Here is a 9,425-nt window from a genome sequence, read left to right on the forward strand (position 1 = left end):
CAGGTATAACTATTGGTTAGGCTTCTGACACAGTAACACCCACATCTAAGGAACTTTTATGACCCTCAGCTAGTGTTCAACCCAGTGACCCGAGTTATTCGGTGACCCTTAGATGAATGGACACATGCCAGAATCATGACCTCATGCTTCCTTGTCCTCTAGCGGGGATTCCTTAATTCAGTGTCTTCATCCAAGGGAGGCTGTGCCACCCTCCACAACATCATCACATCTGCCCATGCGAGTGGCAGAGCAGCTGAGGAAGCACAGAGGTTTCAGCTCTGTGGGAAGGACATGCATAGCGTTCATGTATAGATCGGTTCCTATGGAACGGGGCCAGCTCAGAATAGCCCTGAGTGGAGACACCCTCTTTTTTCCTCTGGCTCTGGGGGGAAACAATTTCACCACAAGAAACCAGCACGAGTCATGAGGTGTGTGCTCAGAGAAGCTATTCTTGGATATCCTGACCGCCTGTGGTCACTGGGACCCGAGTTGTGCAACACAATCTGACAGCACCACTGTGCTTCAAAATTTCCCTCCTCACCCCCGGGTTCCATTTCCCCATCCGCCAGGGGGCCTATAAAGAGCAGGGGAGGGAGATGGCTCCGCAACGCATCGTAGAGGGACGCAGCCAGCAGCGAGCGCCCACTCCCATCTCTGCCCTCCTGACACTCGAGCTCGCACGCCTTCTGCTCAGCATCATGAAGGTCTCCGGGGCTGTGCTGGCCGCCCTCCTCTGCGCCGTGGCCCTTTGCAGCCAGGTCTTCTCTGCACCACGTGAGTCTGCGCTGTTGCTGAGTGTTCCCCCTCTCTGGCCACGGTCAGACCACAGCCGTCTTTTCTCGTGGTCTTGAGAGCCCTGAGAGAAAATAGAGAACTTCCTAAAGGGTTATAAAGCATCTTTGCTTTTTTTTTTCCTCTGCAAGACTTTTATTTTCATCTTATAAAGGAGTGTAAGCTAGCCTAGTCCCCATACCCGAGAGCCAGGGTAGGGTAGGAAAGTAACAGTCCCATTTTACAGGTGGCAAAGTAGGGACCTAAGCAAGTGAGTTTGCAAGAGGCACACCCAGTGGTATCATTCTTCCACGAACTCATTCTAGGTCCCCCAGGGGCTCTGTTCCTTGGATGTCTTAGGACACGCGTCCGAGGTTTCTCTTTTGCTGGATCTGACAACATTCCTTGAAGGGAGATGAGATCAGAGACCAGTCTGCTTGGATGTCTGGATCACAGGGAGAAGGAGCCCCAAATGGAGACTCAAACAGAAAGAAAGATACGGACAGAAACAAGGACAGAGGCAGGGACATTTCTAGGCAAATGTGCCCAGTGCCCTCTAGTGACCTCATCTCTCAGCCCCCGCCCTGAGCAAGGCCGTGTTGGTCTGTGTCTTCCTCTCAGAGATCAGACTGCAGATCTTCCCTTTTCTCCTGCACTATAACTCAGGCTCATTCTGTTCCTTCCTCTCCAGTGGGCGCTGACACCCCGACCGCCTGCTGCTTCTCCTACACCTCCCGGCAGCTTCCTCGCAAATTCATAGCCGACTATTTTGAGACCAGCAGCCAGTGCTCCAATCCCGGTGTCATGTAAGTGCCAGTTCTCCTGCCCAGCCCTGGGGAGATGCAGAGGGTGTGCAGCGGGGACACAGACCAGCCAGGGATGCCATCCCGGGAAGGCCCCGTCCTCCGGGACGTCCTGTTAACTATGCAGAACCCAGGTCTCCGAGGTGTGACCTGACCTGGCCAGGGGCTTGCTGAGTCAGGGTGGGGGGCTGGCGCAGCCCAGAGGGAAGGGAGGGGAAGAAGGAAGCAGCAGCAGCAGGATCCTTGGAGGGGCCCCCTGAATCAGTGGGAGCAGCAGAGGGTTCCTGAGAGAGTGAGCAGGGCAGAGCGTGGGTCCGAGGGGCCACTGCAGGCCCAGGGCTCCCCTGCTGGGTTGTTCAGTGTGTAACCTGCCCCCTCCTCTCCACAGCTTCCTAACCAGAAGAGGCCGGGAGGTCTGTGCTAACCCCAGTGAGGCCTGGGTCCAGGAGTACATCACCCACCTGGAGCTGAATGCCTGAGCGGCCTGGAAGTTTTGAGGAACCCAGTGGCCTCCGTGGGCCAACGGGAAGCAGGGGCCCGAGCCGTGGAACCACCCCTGCTAACCTCCACAGCTACCTCTCCTGTGGGTGGGTTGTTACCCAACACCCACACTCTGGGACTCTTCTTAACTTAAATTTCAACTTATTTATACTATTTAATTTTTGTAATTTATTTTGAATGTCATGCTGTGTTTGGAACTGTCTGCTCCAAGAGATCTCAGGACACCTTCCTCACAACCCTCCCCTGCCCCTCTACTTGCACTGTGTTTGATGACAACTGAGTGGCTGTCATCAGTTTGTTCTGGGCGGAGGTGGCGTTAAAGCCACCAGACTGACGGATGTGTATGAAATGTTTCTGTTCGGTGCTGTGTTCAGCCCGGAGACATAATAATAAAAATGCTCTTTCAGAAAGTAAACTGGCTTTGAGTTTGGTTTGGTTTATCTGGCGAATCAGAATCACTGGTTGAAAGAAATAATAGGCAAAGGATAGGAAGAGGGGAAGTGGAGGGAAGCTGGGAGAGAGGGAGAGGGAGCTACCAGAGACACTGTTTTACACTGGAGCCACAGTTCTGGAACCCCGCAGTTATTTGAAACATATAAAAATTATTTGAACATATGAAAATATTTTATTAATTGAATCATACCGTGCCTGCTTTAGGAAAATTCACTACTCAAATGGATATCATTAAGAAGGGTATTTGTAGTACTTACTTATGATCAATCAAACTTTCTTAATAACAATTACAAGCCTATTTGATACTCTAGGCTGAGTGCTTTTTAAAAAAGATTTTGTTTCTTTTTAGAGGGAGATGGAAGGGAAGGAGAGGGAGAGGCAGAAAAACATCAATGTGTGAGAGAAACACCCACTGGTTGCCTCTTGCATGTCCCCAACTGGGGAACGAACCCACATCCCAGGCATGTGCCCTGACCGGGAATCAAACTGGTGACCTTTCACTTTGTGGCATGGTGCCCGCCCAACTGAGCCACACAGGTCAGGGCTGGGTTGAGTGCCTTTTATACAGTGAATATTTGACCCTCACAATGAGATAGTATAGCTTATTGACAGAAGAGTAAACTGGGGCTGGGGCTCAGAGAGGGTAAGCAATTTGGCCAAGATCACACAGCAAATGGTACAACTGAGTTCCAAAACTAGACTTTGATATAACTACAGACTACGTTCTTAATCAGTAGCCAAGTTAGTTCCCAAAATGCCATCCACCTGTACTCAAATCTCAAGCAATGACTGTTTAAAACCATTCACATCGTAATTTTTAGATGTGGACCTGGGAATTGATATTTCTACCAAGCTTATCAGGTTTTCCACATGCCTGTTAACAACTGAGAAGCAGAAATAGTCAAACAGGATTCATCACTCTCCCAAGTACAATGCATATCTGTACATAGTAACGGGTATATTGTACCTTATTTTTTACTTGAGTCCATGCTTCACAAAATGAATGACAAATGTGAAGGAGAAACTCAACCGGTGTACACGTGGAGCAGGATTCTGCTTATAGGTTTACCGAGAAAGCCGAGTTATTTAATAGACGGAATTCCTGAGTTATAGTAATAACTACAAGAAATGTCACTGAGCTAGAGTCCTTTTTCCCAAAGAAGGAAAAATTCAAAAGACTCGTGGGTGGGAAAATGAAACATGTATTAATTTTTATGGGCCATGATTATTTCATTTTCTTTGAAAGAATCTTATTTTTACACCCCAGTTTAGAATTATAGTGATCAAACTCTTTAGAGTACAATTAAACATCCTACTAAGCAAACATTAAAATGCGCATACTATTTGACCTAGAAATCACTGGCCCTGATTCCTTCTCTAGGAATCTATTTAGTAGTAACACTACCAAAGGACAGGAATATGCTGGGGGCGGGGGGCAAAAGTAGGCTTACAGCTGTTCATGTGGAAAATAATACAGTAATTAATAAATAGTAATGTAAGTATAAACTATGTTTCACGTACTCACAACTGTAAACCCGCTTTGCCCCACCCTGTACCGGCACAAGGATATTCTTTGCAGCATGGTTTCTAAAGAGCAGAAAATGGAAGCAACCATCAGCAGAGGACGGAGATGCCCCCGATGGAGTATTCTGCAGTCAGCAAAGAGGATAAACACCTCTACACCTATGGAAAGGGTCCATATTATTATGTGCAAAAGGTATATCGGTTTACATCTAGTATATGCCTACATACTCTACGTGTATGCTACAGAACCGCATGTATAAAATGCTATTACTTTTAAGGCCCCATATACATATATATTTGCAAAGGCAAGTATGTGGAAAGATACATATCAAATAGCTAACTGATTTCTCAGAGGAAAGGAGATTAATACATATTTCTTTTAGGAATGGGTACTTTTCCTTTTTATTCTCTGCACTTTTTAAATTCGATTTATTTTTCAGTGACGTGTATCATTTACCTCTCTGGTCTCATCTTACCCTACCTTACCCTACCTTTGATGGGCGACACTCTATTCATCAGAACCATTTTCTGGTTGGACTCGGAGTGGACACAGAGGAGACGGAGCTCAGCTTGGCCGTTCATAACAGTCTGTGCTCCACAATGGCTTTTATGGAACGAGAGCAATGCAACGGACAAGTCATTTGCCCAAGGCTTCTCCCTCTCTCCTCTCTCTCCCTCTCTCTCTCTCTCTCTCTCTCTCTCTCTCTCTCTCTCTCACACACACACACACACACACACACACACACACACACTCGCTCCTCCCAGGCAACATTGTACAGTCCCCTTCTACTACTTCTACTCATTCCCCTGGCACCATCACCACCCACACCTGTGACGAGTGTGCAGGGAGACTGGACGGAAAAGCCTTTGTCTCCACAGAAGCAGTGAAGCTGTTCCCGTTTCTTCCCTCTTGGCCTCCAGCATTGTGAGACAAACAAAACCTGCTCATTTACACTGAACTGTTTCTCAAGGCCCAGCAACCCAAAGCCAAACGAGAAGCCTAACCAGCTCAACATTCCCTCAGTACAAGAGCTGTGAACAGAGTGATAGACCAAAGACCACGGTGAGGGAAGGGGGAGGATGGGGGTGGCATTGAGAACCTGCGCTAGGGCCTTTCAGAGCCGGATATGTGACTGAGATCCTTGGTCAGCATCCGGGGTGACCTCCCTGCGGAATGTCCTCTATGGACACAGGCATGTGCTGGGGGAAAGCCCTCTTTTCTGGGGGCTGCCTGCCTCCTGTCTGTGTGAGTTTGCTAACTCCTGTCCTGGGGTTTGCCTTGGGTGTTGAGCAATTGACAGCCACTTGGGGCTGGTCTTGTGGTTTCTTTGGCAATGTAACACTCTTCTAATAATAGTAGGTTTCTGAACTCTTTGCTTCCGATCAGTTCTGTGGGCTCGACCACCCGAAGCAGTCGACCATCCAGTCGTCTGTCTTGCATTTTAACAGGGGTTGGGAATGTGTCCTTCCTAGCATGGGCCTCCATACTACAGTCACCCGACGCCCCCTACCTCCCGGCCCTCTGGTGACAGACTCTGCCTCCCTCTTGGCCCCTGTGGAGGTGGGGCAACGTGCAGAAGTGACAAATACTTGACACCCAGCACAAAGCCACATCCTCCCTACACCTTCACAAGGAGCTAATTGCCCACTTTAAGTAAGGAAGACACATATTTCATAGGATAGGGGAGGCGGGAGGGGTTAGGGCCACAGCTAGACCCCAGGTTTTTCTCCCGTGAAGTCTCCCATTTCCCTGCCTCCGTGCACTCTGCCTTGAGCTTGGAGTAGAATGTCTGCATTTACAGCCCTTCTAGACTCCGGGTTACCGGTGAAAGTCGACAGGTTGGAAAGGCCTTTCTTAGCAAAGCTGATTGTTTTTTTCCTTTCCTGATTTCAGGTGAGCCCATTTCCAAGTAGCCTGACCTCTTTCTTAAAGGACCTTACTGATGAATGCCAGTAGTACCTATCATATGCCAATATTCGGGATCTTATCTATCAAATTCTTTAATGTTGCAGCCTTAGTACTTGCCAAAGGGCCTTAGCACCCACCGACCCATCACAGACCACAGTTCAGCCAACAGCAGCGACACCCTGCAAGAGCGGTTCCCAAAGGGGGTGCCCAGAGGACAGCCTGAGAACGCCTGGGAACTCGCCAGAAGTGCACATTCCAGGCGCTCCTCCCTCCTTCAGAGGGCAGAACACAGCAATCCGTGTTTTAACAAACCTTAGGGAATCCCCGCCCACAACAAAGTTTAAAAACCACTTGCATTTAACAAGGTACTCTCTAAATTCCCTCCGACTTTTTCAGTTCAGCCAATCCCACACTTCAGTTGGGGGCTGTCACTTTTAACAGACCCCGTGTCTCCGCACAGATACAGGACTGTATTTCTCAGGGAACTTGGTGGTTTCAAAGAGGAAAACAAACAAGCAAACAAACCTAACTCTAAGAAGCTTGAATAAATGAACCTTGTGTCTCCGAAGCTGAAGGGTCCGGGGCAGCTCTGGCTCCAGGCCAGGCTGGATGCACAGCCCTGTGATACTGTAACAGGTGCTATTTTCTTCTCTTTCTGATCCCCCTTCCATGGGGAAGTCCCAGGTGCCCCACAGGGTTACATGAATCCTTGTTCATTTTCTTGAGGGAAGAGAGGGTCTGTGTCCCCATTGACAAAAATCTCTAGGTTCTGGGGAGGGTGGAGGTGGGGGAGGGAGGGGGGTCAGCCAGGGTGGGGTGGAGGGATGGGGAGAAAGGGCACACAACTGTAATTGAATAACAATAAAAATTTTTTTAAAAATCTCTAGGTTCTTTTGTATTTGACTAACTTAGAGTTCAGAATCCCTATTCCTAGCCAATTGCTGTGGCTACGGGGACGGTTTTACTGATATGCCTAAGCAAATTGAGGCACATGCCTGAATTGTGGGTTGGGTAAATTCCACATAAACTTCAAGTCTGAGGATTAGACTTGAAGGGTGCGGAAGGGTGGCTTCTCCAAGGAACTATGGGTTCCCGGCATCAGGAAGGATGTAGAATAGAAGCTGGTCAGAAAAAACATGTTTTCATGATAATAATGTATTTGTTTGTCTTTTTCCCATGGATTTTTCCTTGATATATGAAGGACACTAACCCTTGGTATGTGAACATTTCCTCTCCTTTGCTCTCTAGATTGGAAACTCTTCGACTTCCACCTTCCTGAATTTATTTTTAAGAAGATGCTGACTCGTGTATTTTCTGTCACCCTATAAATGACTACCACCCAAATCCTAAGCTCTTTGTGGTGCCAAAGTTACCATCAGAAAATGAAGCTGTGTGTCGGTTCCAGACAAACAAATTAGGGTGGAACTGGCCCTGCCACAAACACCATCTACCCACCGCATGTAAAAGGACAGGGACAGGGAAAATGAAAGAACTCTCAGAATAATGAGTCATTGTGACTGAGATTGCCCATACTGAGGAAGAGGGTGGAGTCCTTTAATATGAGGTGGCCAAAGGGGTAGATGACTGGGGAAACCTCCTATTTGCTACTTCTATTCTTCTTGCCTTGGACCAGCATCCACACACACACACACACACACACACACACACACACACACACACACACTATTATATGGAATTGGCCACGTCCCCAGACACTGGGTGGGTCCTGATTAAAACAAGCCAATGTGCATCTTTGAAGGTTTTTTTTTTAACTTATCATTATAACATAAGCATTTCCCACGTCATCGCATTGTCTGCAAAGGCTCCCTAATAGACAACCAAGTGAAGATGCCACCATTTTCTTCGCCAGTTCCATGTTGTAGATGGTTTAAACTGGGTCCACTTTTGAATTGCTATCAATGTGCTGGGCACCACATATTCTTATGCATAAACCTTTTTTCTGTATTTGAAGTTCCTTACACAGGAAATAGATGCCCAACCATGTATTATCTTCATCAAGGGCTAGGATCACCTTAAGGTCCCTCATGCACATCAGCACCCATATCTAACACGTCTTCATGCCCTTTTCTCTGTGTGTATTGGGGCCCTCGATGGATCTCTCTTGAATGAGCAGGTCTGAACGGCCATCTGCTCTCATGACTCCTGAATCCCAGGCTTTGCGAGCACAGCTCTGCCCCTGGATGTGGTTTCGGTTGGGCTGTGCTGCCCAGGACCCGTGGCTTCATTGCACTTGTCACATCTATGTAGTTAGAACAGCTGTGGAATAACAGGGTAGTTTCTTCTTTGCTGAGGGAAACTCTGACTAGAGAGCTCTGGGGAGAAGAAAGAGCTAAGTGTTGTCCAAGGGTGACATCAGCATCTCACCCCGCTTTGCCGTGGAAACCACTTCCCCCTAATCAGCCCCAGTCAAGTGAGTACTTAGAACTATTTTTACAAATACCCTTAGCCCTGTGGCTACCCAAGACTCCTGTTGCATGCACAAGTCAACAGGCACCACTATACTTAAAAAGCTTCCTTTCTCATCACCCTCAGTTTCCATTTACCCATGGTCCAGGGCTTACCTGCTAAGGGGAGGGGACACAGCTTGGACCCCAGAAGGAGGCTGGCACCAGCGAGTCTTGGTCCCTCCTTGCCCTCCTCACTGTGGCCCTCTGTTCCCAGGCCTCCTCTGACAAGTATCCTTCTGTGGCCATTTGCTGTTGTCCCTCTCCTTTCTGGCTCAGGTCAGACCATGTCAACAAAGTTCTATGGACAGAGGCACCCAAGTAAAATCAGGAACTTCTCAAAGGGTTTTCAAAATTCCCTGGGCTATCTGTTCAGGGGGCTTTTCTTTCCAAAAGAGTTTTAGCTTTCTGTTCTATATAAGTGGCAGGCAGGGTGGGGGCTTGTCTTATTCTGGGAATGGTTAAATGGAGTACTTTTCAGCAAGAGGCAGAATCCAGCTTCACCTGCTTCCCAGTGATCAGCTGAGTAATAAACTCACCTCAGTACCACTTTATGGGTGATTTACAAAGACAGTCTCTTGCTGGAAAAATCTCTTCCTAGACCAGATTAAGTTTCCCAAATAGAACTGGAACAAGAGACAGATTATTCAATTATCAGCATCCCCTGCAGAGAGAGATAGAAGTCAAAGCTAAGATTAGAGCAAAAAATAAAAGATAGAGGTGGTCCGAAGCTGCGACATAAAAAGAGCCTGAACTTACCTCCTCCTGGGGACACCCTGGATAAACAGCTGCGTATGGAACAATTTCCTCTGGGGAAAACCGCCCCCCCCAACAACCCTGATAACTAGCTCAGCAGCTGCTTCACATCTGCAAATGAGAATAAAGTCAGATGCAGGCTGTTAGGAGCAGCTGAGACCAGTTTCATAGTCCATAATCGTGAGGGAACTTACAATCCCGGGGGCTCTCCCTGGGGACTGAAGGGCAGGTGCCCCACATCAG

The 9,425-nt window shown here is 48.0% G+C and overlaps 1 protein-coding gene across 1 annotated transcript; it reads left to right on the plus strand.

Moving 5' to 3' along the window:
• The first annotated feature begins 570 nt into the window (after positions 1-570).
• LOC112316400 (C-C motif chemokine 3) lies at positions 571-2,474 on the plus strand. The gene is made up of 3 exons (XM_024573263.3): positions 571-774; positions 1,463-1,577; positions 1,963-2,474. The coding sequence occupies exons 1-3, from the start codon at positions 597-599 to the stop codon at positions 2,051-2,053; spliced, it is 384 nt and encodes a 127-aa protein (XP_024429031.3). The 5' UTR covers positions 571-596; the 3' UTR covers positions 2,054-2,474.
• The last annotated feature ends 6,951 nt before the right edge of the window (positions 2,475-9,425 follow it).

This window comes from Desmodus rotundus, chromosome 9 (assembly GCF_022682495.2).
Source record: "Desmodus rotundus isolate HL8 chromosome 9, HLdesRot8A.1, whole genome shotgun sequence".
NCBI lineage: Eukaryota > Metazoa > Chordata > Mammalia > Chiroptera > Phyllostomidae > Desmodus > Desmodus rotundus.

Coding starts and splice junctions, on each gene's coding strand:
- LOC112316400 (XM_024573263.3), top strand. CDS start 597: ATGGCTCCGCAACGCATCGTAGAGGGACGCAGCCAGCAGCGAGCGCCC. Junction 775..1,462: donor CCAGGTCTTCTCTGCACCAC/GTGAGTCTGCGC, acceptor CTTCCTCTCCAG/TGGGCGCTGACACCCCGACC. Junction 1,578..1,962: donor TGCTCCAATCCCGGTGTCAT/GTAAGTGCCAGT, acceptor TCCTCTCCACAG/CTTCCTAACCAGAAGAGGCC.